The sequence below is a fragment of the Haemaphysalis longicornis genome, unplaced genomic scaffold (assembly GCF_048455015.1).
Source record: "Haemaphysalis longicornis isolate Haplotype H1 unplaced genomic scaffold, Haemaphysalis longicornis Haplotype H1 scaffold_3, whole genome shotgun sequence".
In the NCBI taxonomy this organism is placed as follows: Eukaryota; Metazoa; Arthropoda; class Arachnida; order Ixodida; family Ixodidae; genus Haemaphysalis; species Haemaphysalis longicornis.
The window spans coordinates 34,460,892-34,477,485 of record NW_027526335.1 but is presented as its reverse complement, the minus strand read 5'-3'; the positions used below and the strand labels follow the sequence as shown (position 1 = coordinate 34,477,485).

The window sequence follows — 16,594 nt, the reverse complement described above, 5'->3', positions numbered from 1 at the left end:
GGACTGGAGGTTAACCAAAAGGCAGTCGGCAGATTAGCACTGGGAGCTCACAGTAAGACTACAAATGAGGCGGTACAAGGCGATATGGGTTGGGCTTCATTTGAGGCGAGAGAAGCGCAAAGTAAGATACGTTTTGAGGAGCGGCTTAGACATTTAGATGAGAAGAACTGGGCAGCCAGAGTGCACAGGTACATGTACCTTAAAAGTGTGGACACCCAATGGCGGAAGAGGACGCGAAAGCTGGCGACTAAATATACCTTGACCGCGGCAAATAAACAAGGGGGGGGGGGGGGGCAGTTAAAAAGTAAGTGAAGGAAACGGAGACGCTCATGTGGAAAGAGAGGATGGAAAAGAAGGGATCGCTGGGAATCTACAAAGCAAGCAAAAAAGAGATCCGGAAAGAGAACTTTTATGACAACAATAAAGGTAGTGCGTTGCTCTTTGAGGCTCGGGCTGGCTGCTTGAGAACTCGAACCTACATGAGCAAATATTCGTCCCAGGATGAGACATGTGTTGTATGTGGCAGGGATAAAGAAACAATCGACCACATAGTAATAGGATGCCAAAAGATTCAGCCGGATAGAATTGGGGGAAAAGTCCTACTTCCTGAGGCACTGGGCTTCGCAATTGATGGAAGCATTAACTGGTCAGCAGTAGGTATTACTAAGCAGCGGCTAGAGTATTGGTGGAAAAAAAGCAGGGAAGTCGATAAAATAACATCCCAGCCAGGGGTAGCGGCAGGGCAGAATTAAAAAGAAATCCGAGTTGAGGGACTACATTTAAATTCAAACTACTAAGATAGGCTAGATGGCGCACGCCGTCACCCCGATTCAAAGGGGAGGCCTTTAATCATCATCATCATCATCATCATCATCAGATTTGTAATAAGCCAATCCATAGAGGTGGCGAACATGAACGAATGAAACTTTATTGGGCTTGGTAGCCTAGTTGGGGAAGAGTACAGTCATGGAGGAGTACAGTACAGTAAAACCCGACTATATCGAACCCGTTTACATCGAATTATCCTCTATATCGAACTATTTCTGCGCACGGAATGTAGTCTATGAGAACGTATAGCAAAAATTACGCTTACATCGAACAGAAATAGCAGCAACTACCGATATATCGAACGCCAGCGGCGCAAAAGTGCCCCCCCAAGTTGGCTTTCCCTCGCGGCAGAGGAGAAACCCACCGACACACCTTCGAAAAGTGGTTTAGCCCGGCGGTTCCTGTGCAGCTCCTTCACCTCGCTCTTTCCCCCTCTCTCTCTCTCTCTCTCAGGCTGTTTCCACGTCGGGAAGCCGCCGTCGACCCCCAACATAAAAATGATCCTGGCCCTCCCACCCCGTTTGCTCAGACAGCCAATCACAGGCTGTTGCCACTCCCCTGTTCTGTGGCCACTCCAGTTCTCTCGTCGCTGGAGAGGCGCGCGTTGTTCTTTTTGATGTTTTTGCGATCGGAGTGTTCGAATTGTCGGCGTGTGTGGGACTTGTAGTGTGTAGCCGTGATGGCTAGCGCGAAGCGGCAGAACCTGCCTTTCTCCTTGAAGCTGGAAATTATAAACAGAGTGGAACGTGGTGAGAAGTCCGTTGTCGCCGCGGCTTTGCGGCGACGACGCGCTTCGCAGTCGACGACGCGCTTCGCAGGCAGCGAAGCTGCTTAAACAGAAGAAAATTCATGACTACTTCGTGCGGAAGTGAGTTTGTTTCATTAATAAAGTGCTTTCATATACGGTAGGTGCTTTTATGCTGTCCAATTCTTCAGCGTGCATATATCGAATTATGCCATATATCGAACTCGCGGGCGTTTTTTTGCGAGTTCGATATAACCGGGTTTGACTGTATACTGTAGTACACTGTAGGGAAGGGGGAAGAAGGGAAAGGGAGCGGGGTGGCCGTCAGAATCGTCCGGTCAGGTCTGCCGCTCGCACGAACTCCCTAAAGTTCCTTCAACTCCCACAAGGCAAGGATCGTGCTCGCGGCGTCCAAGTGAGGGGGCGGGGTTGTCCATTTTTCCAATGATGTAATGCCGGCGCCCTTGTGCCTGTTCCTCAGCGGTGAAAGGCCGGGGCAGTCCCACACCGGTATTGCACGTGCAGCACGTCGCAGTGGCTGCCTGGTCGCCCTCCTCGTTCTGATAGGTGATGTACGCCTGTGGGTCACCGCCACGAGTTCTTTTGGATGCAGCGTGTGCTCGCCACTTTGCCAGAACATCTTCCGTAATGGCAGCACCTGTCCTAGCCTTGTAGATTAGCACTTCCGCGCCGCGCGGAAGCCCTTTAGGAAGTGGGTGGGGATTGCGCGGCAAGAGTGCGGCAACTTCGCCCTCAGTTCTCGTTTGGCTTGCATCTTTATCCGCTCATGTTCTTCGTCCGGGTCAAAGAGAAGCGGAGCCTGAGGGACTACGTCAAGGGGGGGACGAGCGGAAACGTACCAGCTCGCTCCGAGTCGCTCGCCGCGTCATGGGGGGCGCCGTTTCCGATGCCGCCCGCATTCCCCGGGACCCAGTCCACCCACACCGTCACGCCGTAGAGCCCGTGAAGGCAGGGGTTTAGGCAGAATTTCGACTTTGGGGGGGAGGGAGGGGTGTTTGGAGGGATGGATGTTTGGAGGGAGGGATGTTTGGAGGGGTGTTGTATAAATCCCTAGGCAGGGTGCTTGTGGTTCCGGAATCTTTTTTTGGGGGGGTGTCGAAGTTCTTCTGGGGTGTATAAATCCCTGCGTGAAGGGTTGCGCAAGCGACTTTCACGTTGTGCGCCAAAGTGCCGGCTCTAGGTGTCTTCGTCAGATTTTTGAGGGCGTCCAATGAGTCGGTAAAAACGGTGAAGGTTTGTCCTCGCACAGAAAGTGGGCTGGTCCTTACACATTCAGTCAACTTCTCTAGTGCATAAAGGATGGCCTGCAGTTCAAGTGAACTCACAGGTTGCTCTTGGCAGTATTGAAACGCCTGCGCATCCCGCTGCTCTGCCCTTGGACGGCAGCGACCGCTCCCCGGAAGGTATCTGGATCCCAGGCGGCGTCCGTGAAGATGGTGTTGTCCTGGAAGTCAGCCCTTTCAGCAAGGGCGGTTCGTTGGGCCGTGTGATCCCCTTTCGTGCGTCGGCGCGTGACTGGCTTCGTTAGTAAGTATAGAAACTCTATGGTGGCAAAGAAGCAAGATCGACGTTTGTGGTTAGCCTTCCTAAACATGCAAGCGGCGTATGACAACGCAAACAGGGAGCAGCTAGCGTCACTAAATAAGCCTTTATTTAGTGACGCTAGGAGCAGCTATGGAAGATCCTGGAGGACGAGGGAGTGGGGGAAGTATTTATTAACTTACTCAGGGAACTATCTAAAGTGACCAGACGTCCCGATTTAGGCGCGACATGTCCCGATTTTGCGGCTGTGGTCCGCTGTTCCGGCACCCTGCTTGTGGGACGGTGTTTTGTCCCGCCTCCGCCCGAAAGTATGGAACACGGGTATCAAGCCCTGTGTCACGAATGAAAAGCTGAAGGAATTGAAGAGCCAAAGAAACCGTTTGAGAAACTTCTAGAAAACAGCACAGACGACGCAACTAAATAAGTAACACCAAACACATGCAGCGCCTGTGTTGTGTGTTTCTTACTTACTCCCATCGTCTGAACTATTTTCTTCAAGTACAATGCACCAACGATCCGTTCAGCAACCCCTTCTGCGTTTAAGGAACGTTGAGTGGACATGCTTCAGCAAGCTTCTAAACAAATGACGTGCCTTGAACAATTTGTGCTTGCCATACACAAACGCAGCAGTGGAAAGAGTGTTTTCCTCATTAAATAAGATGTGGACTGCAAAGAGGATGCAGCTTCACTTGACCACACTCGAAGCAATGCCGCTGCTTAGGGTGAACATGCACATGACGTGTGAATAGTACTACAGACTGATCAGCAAAAATGAAGAACTGTTGAGGGCAATTCATTCAAGCAAGAAGTATCAGTTACAGTCCAACACCGATAAATGGAAATCGGTTCATTGTATGCGTTTTCTCCGATATCACAACATAAAATATATGTACACAAATGGTAACGGGAAACGAAACTACGTTGTTTATGGCCTAGATTTCTTTAAGACCGGGTTCGCTATTAAACGGGCTGTATTGAACCTGCCAGAAAAGACCTGCGAGACCAGGAAGGTCGCACGTTGCAGATGTAGTAACAAGAAGTGCAGTTTGCCCCCCCCCCCCCCTCCCCCCGACACGCGTCCCACTTTGGGGTCCGAGAAATATGGACACCTTAACTATTCGGGGAAAACCAAGTGCAAATAGTGTGGGAGAGGGCAGCACACAATAGGCCGGTATACGCCGACAAGGGTTTGAAACAAGGATGTCCTGTTTCTCCACTGCTGTTCATGATCTACATGGTGGGTTCAGAAGGAATTCGCTAGAGGGCAGTAGTCTGGGATTCGGTTTATCATACATTGAAAACGGACAGGTGGTGGAACAGCGAATCCCGGGATTAATGCATGCAAACGACATATATTGTTGATGGCGGAGGTATGCATTGCAGGGCCTGATTAATATATGCGGAGAGGAAGCGACGCACGTTTGGCAATCCTTTAGTGCCTTTAGCAGAGCAAAATCAGGGATCATGGTCTTTAACGACGACACGAAGCACAAATCGGCATCCGTTCAACAAGTAGAAATACCACGGGTAAAGGAGTATAAATATTTTGGAGTACGGCGCAGATTACACTCATGCGCATGAGGCCCACTTTAAAACAAAAGGAAGACGGAACGCGGCTATAATACTGAATAAATTTGAGGCGCTAAACAACGGGGACCAGAAGAAACACGTAGACACAGACAAGGCGCCACTTCCAAGTAAAGTGAAAAACCCTGGATTAAATACACTGTTTTGACGTCATGCAAAAACGTCACACCAACAACGTGTGCCAACCTACACGGGCCGAATTCTCTAAAAAACGGGCGTCGCTTTGAAACGACGGGGTAGCGCCATGCAAATGCATGTGTTCTGGGGTTGGGGCCGTCGCTTTGGGGTTCCCGGCAGGGGCGTGAGCCGCAGAAAAGCGCTGTACCAAGAGCGCGAAGCGACACCCACTGCCCCCCCGTCGTTTCACTTGTCGCTTTGCGCCCTTGGCACAGCGCTTTTCTGCGGCTCACGCCCCTGCCGGGAACCCCAAAGCGACGGCCCCAACCCCAGAACACATGCATTTGCATGGCGCTACCCCGTCGTTTCAAAGCGACGCCCCGTCGTTTTAGAGAATTCGGCCCCACGTGTCCATCTAAAAACTGGAATTCTTTGAATGATAATGTGACCGATGGTGTACTGATGCACTTATCTCCTGCCTTGTGAATGAAGTACGCCTCCACAATTTCTCTTTCTTGCCTATCTCTCACCCGTTTTAAAAACGTGGCCTGTTTGAAGAGCGGAGTGCATTTAGTTCCCTGCTGAGTGCACCTTTTTTTATTCAGTATGTTCAACCAACTAGCCCTGATCAAGCTTTTGGCTATAATACATAGGGCACTGTGGGGCTACAACAAATACGAGGTGGTTAAGGGAGTCTGGAAGGGGGTCATGGTACCAGGATTGACTTCCGAAAATTCGGTCATATATGCATGAAGTCAGAGACCCAAGCGGGCTTGAAGGTAAATCCGAGGGCGGTAAGCAGGCTGGCCCTAGGTGCCCATAGCAAAGCTACGAATGAAGCGATACAGGGGGATATGGGCTGGTCGTCCTTTGAGGCAAGGGAGGCGCAGAGCAAGACAAAATTTGAGGAAAGACTTCGTGACATGGAGGAGGACAAATGGACCGCGAGAGTGTTTAGGTACCTGTATAGGAGAAGCATGGACACGCGGTGGAGACGGAGGACTAGACAGCTGACCAAGCGGTACGAAAAATCGGTAGGGAAAGGTAGGGTATACACAACACTTAAAAAGAAGGCAAAAGCAGCAGATACGGCGAATTTGGTACGGACAATGGAAGGGGAAAAAAAAACCTTGGAGACTTACAGAACAGACAAACTAGAAATCAGGAAGGAAGGTTTCTGTGGCAATACGCGAGGCAGTGCATTGCTCTTACACGGCTAACTACAGACAACAGGACGAAACTTGTGTATGCTGCGGCAGGGATCGGGAAACCGTAGGGCATGTTGTCATAGACTGCACAGAGATACGACCGCGGCGGGACGATGGGGAAGCGACGTTGACGGAGGCTTTGGGATTTGGTGTGAGGGGGAGCCTCAACTTCAGGGCCATAGAGGTGACGAAGAGGCGGCTGCAGTGGTGGTGGAAGAAGAGTGGGGAAGAGAGTGAGACGTAGGAAGGGTAATATACCGAATTAGAATTTAGAATAGAACGGGGGGGGGGGGTGCAAGGACAAGAAGGGGGAGGGGGGAATAGATAGGAGTTCAAAACTTAAAACCGGAGGGAGGGGGGCTAACCCGTTGGATTAGTTAAGGGTGGGGCAAATAAGTAGAATAACACAGGCAAGTCTGTTGGTGACAACCGACGTCCCTATACAAAAGGAGGGTCTCTAATCATCATCATCATCACCATCATCATCATAATCATCATCATCATCATCAGATTAACTCGGCTTTTCCTCTGGACTAAATTGCAGAGACGATTAAGAGGGCATCCTTGTTAAGCTTGGTTCGTTTTAGTATTTTTATGGATATTTGTTATCAAAAAGCTAATGCTGCGGCAATGCGGGATGGAAAGCGATATATTTACGTGAGCTGCACTGATGCAAAATTTTCACACAACGCGAAAGTGTGATTTTATCCGCGATGCCGTTTAAAATGGTGGTGGGGCCGACGAACGTACGCAGGAAAACCTCGCCAAGCGATGACGTCATTGCGCGCACCGGCACCGCTTTACCGTAGTTTGCCTCACTGCGCTAGGGCGGGACTCAAGTCACCACCTGTCGGAGGCGCGATGCAACTGGTACGAGCATGGCTGTGGAAACGCGTCGTGGGGTGGCTCGCTCTATTGCTTGTTGCGACAAGTGGTGCAGTTTTGACGGTGAAAAGAGAATAATTAATGCCAAAAAGAAAGAAGCCAGAATGTCATGGAGCGATAACGCTAATCAACTATTTAATTATCGTCCCACACGCCAGACCACACAAGCCTAACGGTGGCCTCCGAACGAGTCTTGAGCAAACTCTCATATCCCGCTGCGCCCTCCGCTACTCTTGGAGCTTTACAGCCAAGCTGGTGGGCACGCGTACATTATACGTACTTAAACGGCCGGCCGAGTTTTCAGCGATGACAGCACGCAGAAAAGTTGACCAAGTCTCGAAGCATAACCACGGGTAAACCTAGCTAGCCGAACCAAGAAAAGCTAGGTGGGACCGCCAGTTTGGCTGCTTGCGCATGCAATACTCCCACCAGTCCGAATTGCTGCCTCAACCTTTCTTAACGGACAATGAAGTGTGAATGAAGTTAGCACATATCATATTTTCAGTTATGATGTTTTTGGTACCATTTGAGGAAGCTGGATATCACATCTTGCTTATTTTCTTTTTCAACGCGTCCGTTTATTGCAGATGATCGAACAAGTGAACAGGGATAAAGAGCACGATTAAAATCTTGCTCAAGGCCGTAAACTTTTATGGCAAGAAACAAAAAAACGCCTTAAATGATGTCTTAATCCTGTACGCGCATTATTAGTTTCGTCAATATGAAGCATCAGTGCGAATAAACTTAATTCTTGCGTCCAACTCGCATATGACATTGCAGAGTATCCTTAATTAGCGAAGTTCGAACGTTGCAATAACATGAACTTTTGAAAACTCACCTCATTCGATAAAGTCGTGTCGTACAAACCGCAACAGGTGCGCGCGTCGGCGAAAGACGCCCGAATGATCTTTCCGTGCCTTTTACGTGATCTCGGTAGACGGACGCATATATGTTTGCGCAGCTGGTGTACGTGTCATGACTGGAACGGGAACTCAATAGCGATAGAGCGATGCACACACGAGCAGCTGCACGGCTTGAATATTCGTGACTTTTCAACGCTCTCTTACGCTGCTATATCGCAATAGGCACGCACGCTTTTTCCGTATCACAACATGAAGCGTATATGTGCATAAACCCGGCAAATTTAACGGTTCAATAGGTACGTTGCACGCTATGGTGAATTAATACATTGAACAATTAGTTTTAAACAAAACTGCCACTAAGAAAGAACAACTACGAAAGTATGTGGTTTAGTCCCTAAACGCTATGATATAAACTGTCCCCACCATATCACGCGTCCAACGAAATTCCAACTTTATTTTGTTTTCGTTTTAATGGGTACATGTTTTATCAACAAATTAAGACGAATTCTGGGGGTATGGGCGTTGATTTGAGAGAGCTGTCAAAGCCTTTTGTGCATTCGATTTCTTTCTAAGGCTTTAAACTATAGATAATGCTTACAAGTCTTATGCTGTCCATTTGAGCACAGCAAGGAACAAAGAAGAAAAAAACATTCTCGTCTAAAGGTTGTATGGCACCACAAATAACACCTTTCGCTTATTTATTTGTTGTCGAATAGGAATTAATTTCAGGTCAACACTTAAGGGCCATAATGACCATTTGATTAACGTGAGAAGCTGCGTCCCCGACTTATTCCTTTATTTTGAGCAGTACGTCCTGGACTGCATGTTCCATTAACTTGCGTACGCATTCAGGCTAACGGTGTTAACACCAAGCTGTATATTGATGGTGTTTTACGCGATTTGTGGAGACGCATGGGCATCCGGAGAAATTTTTCCGAAGGTGGGGTGGGGGGGGGGAGTGTAGTAGGGGTGAGCAACCACTGAACATACTTGATTGGAGGTCTAAAGAAACGGCCATTTACTGTCGTGCTCAAGAAAGAGACACTGGACTGCGAATAAAACAAATTAAGATTATTTATTGAAGATACATAACGCATACGTTGCGCACAAGAGTTACAAGCCTCGGTGAAAGTGCTTTCACGTCACATATGAGAATTAGAAAGAAATTGGCGCAACTTGCACGAGTGGTGCAAGGCTGAAGAAACAGCAGAGCTGGCGGCCTCTCTCACTTCGTCCCACGCGCAAGCGTGGACGACGCTGCTGTACACGACCCCTTATACCACGTATTGCGCCATGACGTCGCGGTTTGACGGGCGTCGGTGATGCTCGGCAGAGCCATGCCTAGGCTAGTGAAGAGAACGCGCAGCTATTCACAGCTGCGCCAGGGGTTTCTAGGCGACGCGAAGTGACGTCATCGCTCCGCGAGGTTTTTTTGGTGCGACGGACGGATAATGCACGGCTAACACAGCTCTGCGGTTAAAAGCACGGTTGCGCGGGGCGGCTCACTGTACCTCGTCCCAAACGATCGCAAAGTCAAGAAAAAAAAAAAGAAAACCCTGTGCTCGTACTGAGCCACTGACCCGTCTGCGCAGTCGTTTAAGTGCCCATGCACGCCTCTGGTAATCTGAAACCAGCTAGCACGCGTATTGAGTTCAGTCCTGACCGAGGGAATGTTCTGAAGGGAGCACCCCTGCGGAATGAACACTGGCGCGGACGTGCTCGACTTCTCAGGTGAATCACTTCTATATTTGTTTTTGTGCAGCGTTGCGTTTTTGCTCATGAACTACGGGAAGCAGGGGTCCTCGACATCTCAAGTCATTATGGATGGGGCAAGCAACCTCACTGTCCACAAGGCCCCTCGTCCTTCGTCCCGTTCTTTGAAACTGTGTTCCGTTTTCAAGAGTAGAACACAACCCTGATCGTTTTAACAGCCTGGCTGTGTAAGCTTAAGATTGGTCCTGTGGTGTTCGCAAAAAATACCAAGAAAACAAAACTCATGACCTTCACCCAGCCACGTAGGCGGAGCCAAGCCTGGCCTAGCTATGACGTCATCGCGCGTGCCGTCACCACTCGACCTTCGAGAACACTCTGGCCAGCGTTCGTGGCGTGACCTCTCGCGCACGAGCTCTTCTCCTCGCACGTTCTCGCCTGAGGCAGAACGCACAGAACAGCTCGCACTACAGACAGCGAGTTTTTAACACGAAAGTGTTTTATTCCCGGATACACCAAGATTTCACTTACGTCATATCCGTCACGGAAGTGACGCCAGTACAACGAAGCAAGTGGCCGGTAAAAAGTGCACCCCTGCACACAGGGTCTTCTTGCGGGGAAGCAACCTTCAGTACTAAAGAGTACGTTATATTTAGGTTGTTTGTTTTCTGGTTTTATATTTTAACACGAAAGTGTTTTATGCCGGGATACAACAAGATTTCCCTGACGTCATATCCGTCATGGAAATGACGTCAGTACACCTTTGTCCAAGCGACCCGCCAGCAGGACGTCGCTCGCCAAGCACACCCACAAGACAACCCCCGACCCGCAAATCATGCTCAGCTGCAGATTTCGCTGCACATTTCACTTTCGTGTTTTATCGATCCCTGATGAATCAACCACAGTTTTTTTGCTATATACTTCATGGAGATTCACTACAATGTGCCAATTCCCTTAGTCGGCCTGCGGCTTTGCTATGGAAACGGTGTGAGGCAGAAGTGGCTGAAGGAGGAGATGGTACTAAACGAACTAAAGGGACGGGTGTTCTTGGAAGGAAATTTCTTAGGTAATGGTTGACTCGGCCCATCGGCGTGGCTCAAAACGGCCATGGAAGAAGAATGCAGCCTTGAAACTTCCAAGCACACTTTTAAAGCAGATATTTTTTTTTGCCAAGGAAAAAAAAAACTCTGTAAGCTTAAATCGTTTCAAGAAAGCAATGCACAGAAAATGTACTCCAACTAACCTTGCTGGGTTCGCAATGATGTATTGTCCCGTAGCCAAGGGTGACGCAGGTTTCTTGAAGGAGCAAAGTTTAGTGGAGCGCACTTGTGTTTCGCTAAGAACTCAAAGAATACACTACCGGCGAAGGAGCAGTCAACAAAGAGACGTGCGCAGGCTAGTGTCGATTAATCGAATGCCGAGGAGTTTGCTCTGAGAGAATTTATCATTCCGCGTGTGCATTCTTGAACCGTTGTCTTAGATTGAGAACACTTGTTAATCTAGTCGAGCGACGACAGGGCGAGACGCTCTCCCTATCAAATGAGATATCCTGTGCGGCATACAAAAGAAAGGAAACATAACACGCGTTCCGCTTGGAACACAGATCACACCGCCGGGCACGCGCAGACACTGCATACAAAACACACAAGGAAATAAAACAGGCATGCTTCACGGCATTATGTTCCCGGAATTAGAAAAAGTGGCCCGAAATCACGGTGTGAAGCTGGTATGGCAGTGAAGAGACACGAGTGCACCACGGAATGCCCGATTGACATGGGTGCAGGCCAAACGAATGCAAGAAAACAAACGATTGTTATACATCGCGATTTAGTGCACTATTCAGTTAATCAGCCTAGCGAAACTTGAAAGGTCTATATCTCTAGCTTAGCAAACAAACATGGGCCTGTCTGCTTCATTCACGGTGGCTTCGTGGTGCTTTTGGAATGGCATATGTGGGGGGGATCCCATTAATTGCATTAAAACTGCGACTGATGCTTCTCCGTGATGCCTGATGATGTATAACTTCCCCAGCTCATCTAATCGCTTCAGCAGTCTAACTTCAAATAATTTGTTTCGGGATATCCGCAAACAAAGCACGGCTCACCACACTCTTCTCGTAGAAACCCGCGTATTGACAGTATAAGGGAATACTCAATGGTTTATAACTCCACAGTGAGTTAACTAATCATGACAACTCAATTATACTTGGCGCAACGATAAAGTCGTCTAGGGGGAAATCACAGGATGCTCTTATCCATGATATCTATGTAAGATTGAGATCTTTTGCGAGAAAGTTGACTTTGCCTCAAGGCCTGTTTTGGCTACTTTTTTCCACGGACGCAGTGGGTGGAGCAGCTGACTAGCTCCGAGCTCTCGGACCAGCGCCGACCCGTGGAACGGGCCCGGACGGCCAGCTAGCTCCAAGGCGTCTTGGAATGAGGATGCCTCTCACTGGGTGGAGGCCCTGAGAACATCCTCCTGCTCCCAAGTATAAATGTTTCTCTCTCTCTCTCTCTCTCTCTCTCTCTCTCTCTCTCTCTCTCTCTCTCTCTCTCTCTCTCTCTCTCGCTCGCTCGCTCTGTACAGACAAAAAACCTCCTTGAAGGGGTAGTTCTTTCGCGCTCAAACTTCATACGAGTTAGTCCGCATTCTACAGGAGATTTCTAACATGGATCTTAATTACATTGTTTTGTTTTATTCAGAACAAAACACCTATCTTCATTAAACATCCGCCCAAACACATGAACAGAATGGACAATGCAAGCTCTCTTGTAGCGTGAGCTACACTGGCCGAAGTTGAGCCGTTTCGCGTGGCTCCTGGAGAGCCGTGCTGCGCATGCGCGAGGAGCAGTGACGTCACACGGCGCACAGAACGTTGCTTACTGCCCGGCGTCTCTCACACACCCCACGCGCCCAGCGTCTTCGCCGACCTCCGTTCCGCACGTGGCGGTCCGGTTCACTTGATGATCATGCGAGGGGTGACCGGTTGTGGAACCGATGGCTCGTGCGTCGCAGCAACACCGGCGTGCGCCTGTGAAACCAGCTTAGCTCTGGGGGCGATTGGTGACGCTGCGCCGGAGCCGCTTGACAAATATACATGTGTCACCTAATGCGTATACCGTGTGTGTCATTGAAGCAGCACTAAGCACGATAATCAAGCTAATCCTAGACAACCAGGAAAGCTAAGAATAACCAGCTGAATGTTAGCTCACGCTACGTATATCCTGGCGTAGCAGAGCTAAGCCACTGCAATTTTTAGATGCAAAGCATCTGTTGCTCGGGGCTATGTCCGTTGTGCTTCCGGCGTCCGTCCGCACCTCTCCTCCTCTCCACGACAGCTGTGATAACGTCACTCTCTCCCCTCCTCCTCTTTACACCACCTGTGTGCGCTGCTCCTCCTCTCCCCTACTCCTCGCCACTTCAGATAAACCAGGTCCGCGCCACTGCTCCTTTCAGTTGCTGCTTCGGTCTGCGACGTCCGATGAGCTGACAATGGACGCCAACGATTCTGGCAGTGACCCGCCGCGGTGGCTCAGTGGCTAAGGCGTAGCGCTGCTGAGCACGAGGTCGCGGGTTCGATTCCCGGTTGAGGCGGCCGCTTTTCTGATGGAGGCGATAAGCAAAAAAATTACATTATCTTCCCACCCACGTGGGAAGATGGTGTAAATTTTTTCCTTAGAGGGGGGTGGGGGAGAAGGCGACGCTTTTATTATATTCTGAGCGGCCAAGTATTTCTTTTTCCCAAGAAGTATATTTTTTGAGTCCTCATCCTGCAACAGCTACGGAGATTGAACGGAAGTGTCCATGTCACCGGAAGTGTCGGGCTTGTAACTACCTTGAAACGCAATATCGCATCTGCAGCAGATTTTGCCGGCGAGAAGTGGCATTAACGTATTCCGAAACCACTCCACAACAAAAGCGTGGTAATTAGGTTTTGAGGATAAACAAGCAAATGTTATGCCCCTGCTCCAACCTCTAAAATGTAAAGGGCCGACATTGCACCAACAGCTTTGCAAGGCGGAAGACTGCTCGCTAAAACGCCTGTAACCATCAGGTTACCGCGGGAATAATGACAGAAAAAAAGGTTCGCCACGGTTGACACCTTGTCAAAACAAAGCCTACCTTCACGCTCGAGACGGAAAACTGCGACATGACAGTGCAATCAGCGCCTAGTGATTGACCTATGCAAGCGTACGTTCCCTGAGCGCGTGCATCATAGCGCGAGTGGGCTCGGTAACCGTCTATGGAATAATCGTGCAACAGAATGAGGCATCTAGTAACGCAAAAAAAGGCTCCAATCCACGCTGTCAAGGTAGTTGGAACGCCAAGCTGTGTCCTTACTGTACTGTGTCCTTACTATTTGCTGTGTCCTTTAAAAAGTCCAGCAGGGCATGAAACGCTTTTTCGCGTTATGATGTGCAACACTCTGGCAACAACATGTTTGAAGAGGTGCGTGGAGGCATTCACAGTTTCGCATACAACGCTCTACGCGCTGATCGACAGCCCGAGCTACTAGGGGCTTTGACCCCAATGAAAGGGACAGTGCACAACAGCCACACACAGCCACTGCGGAGGAGTGCTCGCTGCCGACTGCCAACTGCAAGTATGCATGCATAGTTTATTCGAACAAGCGGAAACACCCCATTGCACACGTGCAGAACAACTGCTTTTCAATGAGTGCGCAATCATATAGCATCGGTGACGCAGTTATTTATTTTGTTCCTTTCTTGTGCTGTTAAATGCGCCCTCTCTCCCTACTAGAAAAATAAGAATGACTGCTCGATGCTTCACCATCAGCATACAACCATCCGAGCGCTTCCTTATCCGAAGAACCATCGACGAACGTCACCAATAAAATGAGCCTTAAACAAATGTTTTTTTTTTTTATGCCTGGAAGAGAGGAGGACGCCAGCGCACGTTCTTTTTTTTTTTTTTTTTTGTATTTCTTAGGGCCAACGTTCTGTCCCACTTGACGGCTCTGCCCGAGGGAACAACCAATAGGAGTGCACCAAGGTTTTCTGCCAACCGCTATAAAACGAGATTCTCGCCCGCCCTAAGCACATTCCCGGAAGCACCAAAGCAGCACGCAGGTACGCCGATGTTTTGACGCTATAGGGAATACCGCGTTAAGAAATGTTATTTGTATGACTGTAACGTTTCTTTTCTTTTTTAGTCTCAGCCCAGCCATTTTACCATGAAGTCAGTCCCGGTGATGTTGCTGGTCGCCTTTGCGGTCGGCGTCCAAGGCCAGGACCTGTCGCCACGGACGTTCGCGTTCTTCCCCAGTGGCTTTGTCGATCAGCAGAGCCACCACAACGCCCACCCGCACCAGCACGGGAGCCACGCCGTCCAGGCACAGGGGCACCACAACCCCGTCCAATCGGCCCACCAGCCGCACGTAGGGCACGTTCACCAGGTTCCCACCAACGTTCATCCTGGCCACGTTGTTCCTGAGCACCATAATGGTCACGAACACGTGCACAATCATCTGCCGTCTGCTGCGACGCCTGCCTTGGGAAACGCGAACACGGTTCCTGTGCTCGTCTGCCGGGTTGTCCACGTTCCAGCACCCCCATCCCCTCCTGCCCCTTCGTCCACGGGTGCCGGTTCTGTTGTGCCACCCGCTGTCCTCGGCAACATCTCCAGTACGCTGGAGACCGTCGTCGGTAAGGTGGTGGACCCGGTCGTGTCCCTGCTGCACAACGCTTCGGTCTGGCTCAACCGCACCGGCCACCGCCGCCCTGTTCATGGAAACCACGTGCACCAACACCAGCACCACTCCTCGGTGTCTGCGGTGGACACCGTGCACCACAAGGTCCTGGCACTCAAGATGCACAACAACCCCACGCACCAGGGCTCCGGTCACAGTCCGGTGACCCACGCCACTACTACAGGCGCTCCTGACCACTCCGCTGTCACTACGGCCATCACCCCTTCCCGAGTTCCTGCCCAGACCCTCACGAGCACGGTTGGCGCTCCCGCACCACGGCTCTTCACCGAGCCTTCACTTTCGCCTTCACCGACCCCTGAAGCTGCCACTACATGGACTGTTGTTACGTTCGGAGCGTCTAATTCGTCTACTGACGGGTCAACGTCCACCGACGTTACTCCATCTGTCACTACATCCGTCTCGGAAGCGACATCGGTCGCGTCCGCCCGTGCCTTCACAACCCAGCCTCCGACCACCGTTAGTTCAGCGCCCAGCTCCACTCTGGCGGAAGCTCTTTTCGAGCTCACTCCCAGGGCGCAGAGCGCAGCTTCGACACCAGAATTGTGCAGGCTACTCACGATACGGTGCGAGCCAAGATTCCGCCGGCGACTCTGCCGCCTGTACGAAGAATGCCTGCTGAGCGGCGCTCGTCCCAGGCAATGTTTAGAGGCGTTGACCTCCGTAGTTTCCACCGATGAGCGCTGCACTCGGGCCTAGTACTCGACATAGTTCGAGGCGTAAGTGTAGTACTTCTTTTAATCTTCTCGCAGTGTACTTCTTGCGCTGCATGCGTGACGACCGGTGATCCTTATTAGTGGAAATAAACACTACCGTATCTTTTATCCTGTCTTTGTTTCCGTGCTTTCTCTGGTCGCTTAGCCGCTATGCCATCTGCCGGGTTTTGCTTGCTCGCTTCATACACCACGCTACAGCTGGTTAAGCCATCGCTTTTTTCCGCGTTTCTTACCCATCTTTTTACGCGAGCCTGCTGCGCCTGTTTTACTGCGTACGTATTCTCTGGGAGTGTACACCCTAATCGCGAACAGAGTAACGTTTTAGATCCAAATGAAAATGCTTGCTTCACCAAGTTAAGACATTCGATCGTTAGTGTGGTGTTAGTGTACGTTATCGTGAAGACACCAATATAACAAAAGAATCTCCCTATATCTATACTGATACCCTATCTTGGCATGTCACTAACAACGCCGAGGTCACGTTGCAGGTCGCTCAAAAAGCGACCAAAGCTGAAGACTAATAAAAACCCAACGCCTACCTAATTACGTAACGCGATTAACTCTCCGCAACAAAAGCGAAAGGCCTTTTAGATTGACGTATTCCCTCAGTACCACAACGCAACATTAGGTTTGTGAAGCAGAGA

The 16,594-nt window shown here is 50.1% G+C and overlaps 2 protein-coding genes across 2 annotated transcripts in view; one reads left to right on the top strand and one right to left on the bottom strand.

The window, feature by feature from the left end:
* LOC144174250 (splicing factor 3B subunit 2-like) overlaps positions 1-7,842 on the bottom strand; it is a 53,652-nt gene extending 45,810 nt beyond the window's left edge. The window contains exon 1 of the mRNA XM_077702837.1: positions 7,772-7,842. The gene's annotated coding sequence lies outside the window, so the exon portion shown is untranslated. The remainder of the gene's footprint in view (positions 1-7,771) is intronic.
* Positions 7,843-14,437: 6,595 nt separating this feature from the next.
* On the top strand, positions 14,438-16,058 carry LOC144174249 (uncharacterized). The gene is made up of 2 exons (XM_077702835.1): positions 14,438-14,596; positions 14,680-16,058. Exon 2 carries the CDS (start codon positions 14,701-14,703, stop codon positions 15,931-15,933), a length of 1,233 nt encoding a protein of 410 aa, XP_077558961.1. The 5' UTR covers positions 14,438-14,596; positions 14,680-14,700; the 3' UTR covers positions 15,934-16,058.
* The last annotated feature ends 536 nt before the right edge of the window (positions 16,059-16,594 follow it).